Source organism: Balaenoptera acutorostrata, chromosome 14 (genome assembly GCF_949987535.1).
Source record: "Balaenoptera acutorostrata chromosome 14, mBalAcu1.1, whole genome shotgun sequence".
Lineage (NCBI taxonomy): Eukaryota > Metazoa > Chordata > Mammalia > Artiodactyla > Balaenopteridae > Balaenoptera > Balaenoptera acutorostrata.
Window position 1 is genome coordinate 60,960,719 of NC_080077.1, and position 12,685 is coordinate 60,973,403.

The 12,685-nt window shown below is 37.4% G+C and overlaps 1 protein-coding gene across 3 annotated transcripts in view; it reads left to right on the forward strand.

Moving 5' to 3' along the window:
- Positions 1-12,685, forward strand: part of FBXL4 (F-box and leucine rich repeat protein 4) — a 71,165-nt gene that overhangs the window by 25,485 nt on the left and 32,995 nt on the right. For all 3 annotated transcript variants that reach the window (XM_007169664.2, XM_007169666.2, XM_007169665.2), the window contains exon 4: positions 3,247-3,589. In XM_007169664.2, coding sequence (XP_007169726.1) covers positions 3,247-3,589 — 343 coding nt within the window. The remainder of the gene's footprint in view (positions 1-3,246; positions 3,590-12,685) is intronic.

Sequence of the window (12,685 nt, forward strand, 5' to 3'; positions counted from 1 at the left end):
TCCTATACACCAACAATGAAAGATCAGAAAGAGAAATTAAGGAAACAGTCCCATTCACCATTGCAATGAAAAGAATAAAATACCTAGGAATAAACCTACCTAAGGAGGTAAAAGACCTGTACTCAGAAAACTATAAGACACTGATGAAAGAAATCAAAGATGACACAAACAGATGGAGAGATATACCTTGTTCTTGGATTGGAAGAATCAGTATTGTGAAAATGACTATACTACCCAAAGCAATCTACAGATTCAGTGCGATCCCTATCAAATTACCAATGGCATTTTTTTACAGAACTAGAACAAAAAATCTTAAAATTTGTATGGAGACACAAAAGACAATGAATAGCCAAAGCAATCTTGAGGGAAAAAAACAGAGCTGGAGGAATCAGACTCCCTGACTTCAGCTACAGTAATCAAGACAATATGGTACTGGCACAAAAACAGAAATATAGATCAATGGAACAGGATAGAAAGCCCAGAGATAAACCCACACAGCTATGGTCAACTAATCTATGACAAAGGAGGCAAGGATATACAATGGATAAAAGACAGCCTCTTCAGTAAGTGGTGCTGGGAAAACTGGACAGCTACATGTAAAAGAATGAAATTAGAATGCTCCCTAACACCATACACAAAAATAAACTCAAAATGGATTAAAGACCTGAATGTAAGACCGGATACTATACAACTCTTAGAGGAAAACATAGGAAGAACACTCTTTGACATAAATCACAGCAAGATCTTTTTTGATCCACCTCCTAGAGTAATGGAAATAAAAACAAAAATAAACAAATGGGACCTAATGAAACTTAAAAGCTTTTGCAAAGCAAAGGAAACTACAAACAAGACGAAAAGACAACCCTCAGAATGGGAGAAAATATTTGCAAACGAATCAACAGACAAAGGATTAATCTCCAAAATATATAAACAGCTCATGCAGCTCAATATTAAAAAAACAAACAACCCAATCCAAAAATGGGCAGAAGACCTAAATAGACATTTCTCCAAAGAAGACATACAGATGGCCAAGAAGCATATGAAAAGCTACTCAACATCATTAATTATTAGAGAAATGCAAATCAGAACTACCATGAGGTATCACCTCACACCAGTTAGTATGGGCATCATCAGAAAATCTCCAAACAACAAATGCTGGAGAGGGTGTGGAGAAAAGGGAACCCTCTTGCACTGTTGGTGGGAATGTAAATTGATACAGCCACTGTGGAGAACAGTATGGCGGTTCCTTAAAAAACTAAAAACAGAATTACCATATGACCCAGCAATCCCATTACTGGGCATATACCCAGAGAAAACCATAATTCAAAAAGACCCATACACCCCAATGTTCATTGCAGCACTGTTTACAATAGCCAGGTCCTGGAAGCAACCTAAATGCCCATCGACAGATGAACGGATAAAGATGTGGTGCATATATACAGCGGGATATTACTCAGCCATAAAAAGGAATGAAATTCGGTCATTTGTAGAGACATGGATGGACCTAGAGACTGTCCTACAGAGTGAAGTTAGAAAGAGAAAAACAAGTGTATATTAACGCATATATGTGGAATCTAGAAAAATGGTACAGATGAACCGGTTTGCAAGGCAGAAATAGAGACACAGATGTAGAGAACAAACATATGGACACCAAGGGGGGAAAGCGGGGGGTGGGGTGGTGGTGGTGGGATGAACTGGGAGATTGGGATTGACATATATACACTAATATGTATAAAGTAGATAACTAATAAGAACCTGCTGTATAAAAAAAAATAAAATTCATAAAAAGTAAATAGGCCATTGGGGCAAGGAAATGAACTGACAGTATATTGGAGGGGAAAAAAATTGATATGATTAATAAGCATATGAAAACATTTTAAGTGTTAGTAGTCAGTGAATTATAAATTATGTCACAGAGACCTGGGTCACTGTGAAATTAGAGCTTATTTTTAAAAATAAAGAGTGCTTTCAGTGGTCATTCTTATATACTGTTGGCATAAGCTTCTTTGAAAGCAGTTTGTAGTATGTATTAGGAGACTTAAAAATGTTCTTAATCTTTGACATAAAATCTTTATGTAAAAGTTCTGCTAGCTAAAGTAAATAAATAGAAATAGAAGTATTTATTGAAGTATTTTTGTTTGTGTTTTTAATTTTCTCTGATATATTAGAAAACAATATTAGAGAAATGGTTATTTATGCCATATATTTGAGAATATTATATATCTAATGATGCTATGTTATGAAGAATCTTTAAATAATTTTGGAAAATAATTTTTTAAGAAGACCTATAGAAAGACATGGAATATGAGTTAGGCCTTGAAGAAAAGATGGGCAGGTAATTGTAGGTTAGGCATTTCATTGGGAGGGGAAGACAACGTGAGCAAACACCTTCGTGTGGAAATAAGTTTATTATCTGGAAAGTAATGATTAACCTGGCTGAAAAGTAGAAGTTCATTTTGAAGGAATAGGAGAAAATGTTATTCACCTGTTATGTGTTAGCTACTTGCTAGGTACTGAGGATACAAGGATGACTAAAAGCTGACAATAATGGAAATTTAGGAGAAGGGCATATATGAGACAATTTCATGAAAACTCTGATAAAATTTAATGACTGGATAAAAGAAAATCAAAGAAAATGATAGTTTTGGGACTTTCCTGGTGGTCCAGTGGTTAAGACTCCGCACGCGTCCAACGCAGGGGACGCGGGTTTGATCCCTGGTGGGGGGGGGGTCTCAGATTCCACATGCCGTGTGCTGTGGCCAAAGAAAAATATAATGAAAGTTTTGAACTTGTATGACACCAGTAACAGAAACAGAAAAGGGGACCTTCGTGAGGCAAGGTGAGAAGTTTAGTTTCCACAGTTGGTTTAGGGCATGCACCCAGGAGTGCTTTCTACCGTGTGCTTTAATACTTTGTGTTTACTTTATCTGTAAAACTGAAGGTCGTTCATGTACCTCTGACTACCTATTCCAGTTTTTAACTTACCAAAGTGAAATCTGCCGAAAAGGACTTTCTAAGGGAGTTGTAAAAATAATTTAAGTAGTAAAAATATTTTAAGTAATAAGGTCTATGGCATTTAGGTTTTAAATTTTTTTCATGTCCTGGAAACAATTCTTGGTTTGATCCTACCCACCTTGTTTAATGCTTTTGCTTCACACTGTAATGTATTGGGCTGGGCCCCTAACATTAAGGTAACAATAAATCTCATTCCAAACTGTATCATAGGGAAGTTTCTTTCTTTGGCAGATGGGAGATCCTTTGGTCAGAGAAACCTACGAAGGTGAATGCTTCCCAGGCTCGCCAGTTTAAACCTTGTATTAAGCAGATAAATTTTCCCACAAATCTTATACGGCTGGAAGTAAATAGTTCTCTTCTGGATTATTACACTGAATTAGATGCAGTTGTATTACATGGTACAAAGGACAAGCCAGTGCTTTCTCTCAAGACTTCACTTATTGACATGAATGATCTAGAAGATGACTATGAAGAAAAGAATGGATGTGGAATGGACAATCTGAACAAAAAGTTTAGCAGTATTGCCCTCAGGGAAGGGACAAGTAATGGATATTTTGATAAACTACCTTATGAGGTAAGCCAAAGATATTCAGTAGCAATATTGGACATACTATCATTTTAAAATGTTTAGATGTTAATGTTTATTTTGCTAGATGTCAGAGAAATCGGAGCATTAGCAAGGTATACATAATCTGATGTATTGTGTATTTTGATTTTGGAAAGACTAGACAAAATTGTGTTCAGTAACTTCACCACCTTTGTTTTGGATTGACTTTAGTGATTCTGAATAAACTAGTAAATATATGTTATTTTATCACTGATTAACAATAACCAAAATACATAAAGCAATGATAAATTACACTCCACTTTAATTCATAATTACACAGTATTAATATGGGCAATATGTGCTTAACTTGATACCGGTTATGTTAAAAGATGATTTGCTATGAAAAATAAGAGTATTAATAAGACTGTGAGAGAAATGCTTATTCTGTTTAATAGTGTGCAGTTTCTCCAAGTGTCATATACTCTTCTATACTAACTCTATTCTGTATTCTAACTAGCTATGATTTTTGGTCTAGGCAGGTACAGAGTGCCTTTTACCTAAAGTCTTGTTTTCAGTGTGTCACTACAAGGGTGTTTCCAGGGTATATTTAGCACTCCTGGCTCCCAGGCATCAAATGCCATTAGCACACCCCCTGGGGTGGGAGTAGGGCCAGGCATTCCTTCCCCTGCTGAGAAGAGCTGTGTGTGGTTAAAAATAATATAATCAGATCTTTTAAAGAAAATTTTATAAACTTAAACTTTAACCAGTTCAACTATCCCCCTTCCACACTGGTGGGTATTTCAGGTTTCATTGTAATAATACAAGTAGCTTAACTTGCATGGAACAATAAGGTCACCTCTTGAGTGCCTAACCGGAACTATAATGCCTGTTCAACATTTCACAATTCAAATGCTATGGTACATCCTGTGAAGTAGCTAAAGTTGCCACATAAAGATGAATTTAAAGATCCAAGGTAATTCAGTCAGTAAGCCATGGAACCAGGATCCAACCCAGGCCTTCTAGGTCCAGTCTTGTGTTATGGAAGGAAGTTTCATAGGTGGACAAGACACCCTGGCCCTTAGAGGGAGGAGGGAGGAGGAGCTGAGCTAGGAGAGAGGAGTGTGGGATGTTGACAGCGTTGTTCCCTGGGGCTTCAAGGAGGGTCTGTCCTGGCAGCAGTGGCAGCAGTTCATCTGGAGGAAGCTCACTTCCTTGATTCTTACCCATTTCCTAAAACTACAGTATAGAGATTTAAATTCAGCAAATGTATTTTAAAGAGTTTGTTGAATTTTATCCAGACCTAGTAAAATGCTTAACATATTACATTCAAATGAATAACGGGAACTTCAGGGAAAGGGAAGAGTGTGTCCAAAGGTGAGAAGAAGTGAAACTGTGTGACCTGTTTGGGAACTCCAGTATTTCACTGTGGCTGGAATAGGATTTGATAGCAGAAGCTGCAAGAGATGAACTTGGACACAGGCTCAGGGCTGCCTCGGTGCATCACTCCATAGGCCACCGTCCACACAGATGACAGTGATTGGGACATCCCAGCCCTGGCAACGCACAGCCCACCCTGCCATGTCGTAGAGGGCTCTGTGGGTTTTACCGAGAGGTTTGCATTTTCTCTCTTCAGCCAGTGGTCCTCAGGCTGCTGTGTCTCTCCTGTACGCAGCAGAATCAGTTGAGGGGAGTCATAGAGACCTTAGATTTTATAAATCATTTACCTTTGGTAAAAAATTAGAACAAAGCCAAGATTATACCTATAATAATTTCACACTCACTTTCTTGTGTTCTCTGAATTCTTCGTATGCTTTTTTTAGTGGGAGAAAAAGATGTGGAATAATAGCTGGCATTCCAGAAATTATCCATAATATGCAGGCATTTTTTAAAAATTTATTTATTTATTTATTTATTTATTTATTTATTTATTTATTTATTTATTTATTTATGGTTGCGTTGGGTCTTTGTTGCTGCACGCAGCCTTTCTCTAGTTGCAGTGAGCGGGGGTACTCTCCGTTGCGGTGCATGGGGTTCTCATTGCTGTGGCTTCTCTTGTTGTGGAGCACGGGCTCTAAGAGCATGGACTTCAGTAGCTGTGGCACGTGGGCTCAGTAGTTGTGCCTCGCGGGCGCTAGAGTGCAGGCTCAGTAGTTGTGGCGCACGGGCTTAGTTGCTCCGCGGCATGTGGGATCTTCCCGGACCAGGGCTCGAACCCGTGTCCCCTATGCAGGCATTTTTGCACATGCTTTGGCCCACAGTTAGAATAATTGCCCAGGTGTTTGGCCTCATGTAAAGTTTGTTTTTCATGTGTGTCATGGTATGAAGAAGATTGTGAACCTTTTCTGTAGTCAGTAGGGAAACATTGAAAGTTTTATTCATTTTAAAAGGAATAACAAAATGAGATTTCCTTCTTAGTTTATTCTGTTGGTAAATGAAGAATAGACCAAAAGGAGGTCAGGGTGGGAAGCAGGGATACCAGTCGGGGAGTTACTGCAGAAATTTAGGCAAGAAGTTATGAAGCTCTGGGTACTGGAAAGTTTGGAAAGGAGGTAAGCTGGAGAAGTATTCCAGAGATGCAGAAGGTAGAAATCAAAGTAACTATTGAATGTGGACATGAAGCAGAACATCACAAGGACTTTTGGGCTTGTGGTTGAAATGACCTGGTGGATGGATATGCCATTAATCATAAGCCAGTGGGTGAAGGTGGAAGGGTGCATTGACTTGGAGGTGCCTGTGATTCATCAAAGCCGACTTCTCTGATTGAGAAGTTGACAGTAGGCAGTTGCTATTTGAGTTTGAAACTCAGGAGGAAGTTCTGAGTTTACACTTGTGTGAGTCTTCTCAGAAGAGGAGAGGGCTACCGTGGTAGATGAAACTGACCAGGAAAGCTCTGAGGGCGTGAATAAAGGGCCAAGAATAGAATTCTGGGATTACTAACATCTAAGAGTACAGTAGAGGAAGACAAGTCAGAAAAGGCACTTGGGACAAGGATGAGATTGTCTTAAAAGCAACGATAGGAAGCTACACAGGTATATAAAGAACATAAAATGGGTGTGGTCAGCCGTACCGCTGCAGAGAGCTCAGGGACAAGTGCCCACTGGTTTTGGTCATCGGGAGATCTCTGATAATCCTTTACCATTATCAGTTCAATGGAACTATGACCATAGGGTGAGAGATGAGAAAAACCTTACCATATCTGGTTACGGCATCAAGGAGGGGGGGGAGAAGCAGAGACAAAAAGTGTTTGCTCTCTGAGCATAAGCAGAAAAATATTTCTGTTAATATACACCAATCATGGGCAAGACTGTCCACCAATAGTGAATAATACTTGGCATCCTAACACTCCACCCCTTCATGTCACACTCAATAAGGCATATCAAGATGAGGAAGAGTATGAAATTATTATAGATATTATTTGCTCTAATTTATCTTTTAAAAGGAGAAAAGACGAGTGGCAGAAGATATAGCAGGGTGGGAAGGTTTCTGTTTGTGATGCAAGCTGGGAGAGATTTCAGTATGCTCTTATGCTGTAGGGAAGGAGCCAAAAAAGAGTAAAAGCTTCCAGTACATGCAAGGGGTTTAATCAATGCAACAGAATCACACAGATGAAACCGAGAGATAGAATCAGTCGTCCTGAAGGACATTAATTAGCCATGATGAAAGCAGTACAATGCATAAAGAGTTAATGCTGCAAAACACTGAATGATCTCATGGTGAGTAAAAAGAGAAACTCTTTTTTTAAAAGTTGCCCCAATTATAGGTAATCCAAGTTATTTAAAGGAACCCCCCCCCCACATTTAAATATGTCAAGTGACATAATGTTTCCTTAGTTGAAAATAATTGTATTATGAGTAGAGTGGGTTTTGAGGGCAGATCAGCTGTGTTTTGAGACATACAACATCCTACATACAACATCTTACTTTCAGCATGGTGTCAAATGGTACTTTAGGCTAGGATACCCCCGTGTAAAAACATCTTTTGACAGGCACTAGATACTAGATGAGTAATAATTAATGGGTATTATCTTGTGGGCCTAAAACCTGTTATCTTTTGCTTAATCAGAATCCAAAGGTGCTTTTTCACATGCCAATGTCATGGTCTCCATAACTTCATTATTCTTTTTCTACTTTGATATTTGCTTAAAATATAATATTAAGGATCAGAAAATGTTTTCACACAATATACATCTTTTAATATTGGTGACTTTGGAATGATGCCAGCAATTGCTGGGAGTTATTTAAATTATAAATCATCTGGAAAAAAGTAAATTATTTATCCTCTGATACATGGATATATTTAACTTTTAATGCCTCTTTTCACTAACTGCTTAAAAATTTTACTGAAATAGCTTTTAATATTGTAGTTAAAACAACAAATTTTTAATTCATTCTACAAATATTTAAGGTCCTACGGTTGCCAAGCCCAGATGACTCATAGGTTCTTTCAGACATTTAAGAAGTGATCAAATCCTGTATTATTTAAACTCTTTCATAGCATAAAGAAAAAGGAAAGTTTTTAACTTCTTAGTGAAGCTGATATAATACTATAGCACATAAAAATAAAATTACAGACCAATTTTACTTCTGCAAATAAAATATAGTGAATAGAATTATTTTAAAATATGATACAAAAAATCATTCAGGATGTATTCCTGGAATTCAAGGGTGTTTAGGTATTAGAGAATCTATATGATAATAGTACAGTACTATAAAATAGTAACATAGTCAAAGGAGAAAAATCCTACAATCGTCTCAGTAGATGTGCAAAATTGTTTGACAAATGGCAGCTGGATAGATATCCAAATTTTTATCAGTGTCTGTTAAAAACTAAATACCTTATTAAGCTATCTACGAATTTTCTGCTACCAAATATGAGTAACCAAAAGCTAACATCATATTTAATTATCAAACACTAGAAATGCATGGTTCAATATGGTAGCCACTAGCCACATGTACTGTTGAGCACTTTATGTCTAATCTGAATTGAGATGAGCTGAAAATATAAAATACACACAGGATTTCAAAGACTTAATATGACAAAAAAAGATTTAGTATCAGTAATAGTTTTTATGTTGAACACACGTTGAGATGATCATTTTAATATATCTCATCAAATAAAATATATTAAAATTAATATCACCTATTTCTTTAGAATTTATTTTATTTTTTAACTTCATTGAGGAATAATTGACAAATATAATTGTATATATTTAAAGTGTACAACATGATTTGATATACATTGTGTAGTGATTACCAAGATCAAGATAATTGACACATACATCACCTCACATTGTTAACTCTTTTGGGTGACTGTGTGTGGTGAGAATGCTTAAGATTTACTCTCAGCAACTTTCAAGTATACAGTACTGTATCATTAACTAAACTCTTTGGACTTCTAAAAAATTGTAGTTACTAAAAATTTTTAAATTACATATGTGCCTCACATTTATGGCTCACATACAAATTAAAGTCAGGAACAAGACGTCAGTGTTACTTAACATTGTTCTAGAAATACTATCCAATGCTGAAAGATGGGAGAAAGAAATAAGAGGCATGATTTTTGGAAAGAAGGCTGTAAAATTATCATCATTTGCAGGCAATATGATTTTGTATTAGAATACTCAGGAGAAGAGACCAAAAACTATTTGGAACAGTAAGTAAGTCGGCAGGTTACGAAGTTAATAGATAATAATCAGTAGCTTTAGGAACTCTAGGATCAAAAAAGATCATTAAATGGTAAATCATGCCATACCCTTGAGTAGGAAGACACAATGAAGTAAAGATTAAAGATGTCAGTTTTCCTTAAAGTAATCTATGTGTTCAGTGAACTTCCAGGTAAAATGCAAACATAATTTGTTGTTTGTTTTTTAATAGAAAAGTTCACCTAAAAACTATGAAAATGCTCAGGAAAATTCTGGAAAAGAAGAGTGATGGAGGGATCACTAGTCCCACCAGATAATAAAGCACATTATGAAGCCATAGTACTGATATTTGTGGATCAACAATGAAGATAGAGTCTCATTTGCAACCAAACCGATCCAGTGCATTCCCACACATAAACTTTTAAAAAGTCAGAACAAAAGTTATTTATTTGACCCAGAGGGCTATTGATATGGGAGAAATAAATGGAACAGAATAGAGTCTAGAAACAGACCAACAGGAAAGAAGGGAACATTGGCAGTTCCCTTGGCAAAGGATTACATTTCTGTAGTTAAAAACAAAGCAAATAGGGCATTCCCTGGCAGTCCAGTGGTTAGGACTGTATGCTTTCACTGCCGAGGGCCCAGGTTCAATCCCTGATCGGGGAACTAAGATCCCACAAGCCACGCAAAACAAAACAAACACAAACAAACAAAACCCCAAGACAACAGTGCCATACAATTTTTGTTTCTGTTTTATTTATCCTTTTTTTTTTTTAATAGCTACTTTATTTATTTATTTATTTATTTATTTTTTTAGCTGTGTTGGGTCTTTGTTTCGTGCGAGGGCTTTCTCTAGTTGCGGCAAGCGGGGGCCACTCTTCATCGCGGTGCGCGGGCCTCTCACTATCGCAGCCCCCCCCGTTGTGGGGCACAGGCTCCAGACGTGCAGGCTCAGCAGTTGTGGCTCACGGGCCCAGTCGCTCCGTGGCATGTGGGATCTTCCCAGACCAGGGCTCGAACCCGTGTCCCCTGCATTAGCAGGCAGACTCTCAACCACTGCGCCACCAGGGAAGCCCCCGTTTTATTTTGTTTTTTCCTTCTCCTGCTTTCAGAATGGCAACATTTAAAGTATTGATACCAGTGCTGTCTAGGTTATGAGTGAATGGGTACTTTTATGCCCTGTTTGTGGTAAATTGATGCAAACATTCTGAAGGGCAATTTTTTGTTTATATCAAAACTTTTAAATGCATAAAGTTTACCCTAAGATATATTTGCAAAATTTGCCAAGATACACATACATACACAAAATGATATTGCAGTGTTATTTGCAATAGGGAAAAAAGCAGGAAATATATATCAATGAGAAATTAGCTGAATTAGTGTATCACATCTGTAAGGTGGAATGGGGTGGATTTGTATGTGCAGATATAGAAATATCTACAAGATACATCATTCAATGAGAAAAGTAAGGTGCAGAACAGTGTATAAAGTATCATTCTTTTAGTGCAAATCCAAGAATAGAATTTCATACATATTTATCTGGAAGAGATCAGAAAAACTGTTAGCAGTATTTACCAAGGGGCAGAGGGATTATTACATTTGAGGTTGGAGAGGGAAAAACTCATTTTCTGCCTGCCTTCAGTGTTTGGATTTTCTAATATTTTACCTGAATTTTCTTGTGTTGTTTGTATAATTTGCTTGTTGACAATTTGCATGTCATCAGAATGATGAGATTTTAGACTAATTTTTAATTTCCTTATATTTCCCTGTTTTTATAACACATACACACCCACCTTAATGTTATTTTTCAAAAGCCCAGTTCAAATGTTAAAAATAAATAGCAGAGATTTCCCTGGTGGTGCAGTGGTTAAGAATCCGCCTGCCAATCCAGGGGACATGGGTTCCACCCCTGGTCTGGGAAGATCCCACATGCCGTGGAGCAACTAATCCCACGAGCCACAACTACTGAGCCTGCGCTTCAGAGCCCACTAGCCACAACTACTGAGCCCGCATGCCACAACTACTGAAGCCCACGCGCCTGGAGCCCATGCTCAGCAACAAGAGAAGCCACCGCAATGAGAAGCCCACGCACAGCATTGAAGAGTAGCCCCCCTCTCGCTGCAACTAGAGAAAGCCCGTGTGCAGCAACGAAGACCCAACGCAGCCAAAAATAAATAAATTTTTAAAAATAAATAAATTAAATAAATAAATAAATAGCAAAAACATCCCAAGCCTTCTTATACTCAATATATGTATTAGTCAGCAATCCTCATATTTTATATGTACTCTTCAAGCTTATTTTAAATATGTTGTTGTCACTCTTTACTTTGTCATATTTTGGCCTCAAACAGTGTTATTCTGACCTAAATTTAATACTGGGCCTGCATAGTTAAATAAATCGACAAAGAGCATTTAGGTTAAAGGGCATAATTGCAAATCAAAATGTATAGCTAGATAAATACACTGCATTAAGTAAGAAACCCAACCTTCTCTCTCATTTTTACCATTTAGCAAATATTTGATTTTTTATTCTTAGTGTTTCTTGGTTCAGAATAGGCTATTTAGCAGTGATTCTTTGAAAATTAGTTTAGGATCCCCCGACCGTTCACCATTAAGAAAAAACAAATCTTGAACTAGTTCAAAGAAACTATTTTAATTAGAGATAAAAACCTTTTTGATTCCTGCTCCTTAATACTTTTTTGTATCTGTTAGCTACTCCCCAGTCACTGCCAGTTGCCGTAAGCAGGCCCCTGATTCCTCTTTTCTGGAATCTGCAGTAGCCGCCAGGCGGGTTTCCCTTCCTGCCTCCGGTAGTGCCCCCTGCAATGATCTTTCTAAACCATATATCTGACTCTGTCACTCTGCAGTTACATAAATCCCTTCAAGACTCCTCATTGCTTTCAGAATAAATCCAGGCTCCTCTGTGAGGCTCTCTGTGACCCAGTCCTTACCACTAACCAACCTTTCCTCTCCCCAGTTTTGCCTCTCACTCTTTAAAGCTGAGCCTTGCTGGTCCAAGTCCGCTTTCACTGTGGTTAGGCCTGTGTCTTGTGTCAGGCTCTAGTAGCTGTCTATGCGTCCATCCAAGCTATTAAAACATATCATCGTACTTATCAGTCCCCACTGGACTCTGGAAACCCTGAAAGCGGGAGCTCTTCTCACCAGTGTTTGACGTGTAGTCGATGTTTAGTAAATGTTAAGTCTGTGAAAAATTGTATTATTCAATAGATTACCAAAATATATCTTTGCACTGTAAAAAAAAAAAAAAATAGTCGACATGAATTGAATATACTTTGAACGCTCTTGAAATGTGATATATATAGCCTTATGTACGTATGGTTACTACTGATTTGGATAATTCTGTTGAATGTTGATTTATTTAGTATGTGAAAGTATTGTTATAAAATGTGTGATACTGTTGTTCTTTATTAGATCATATCATATGCTTCAGAAAGTGATATTGTTTTTTCAGTCTGGGTGAT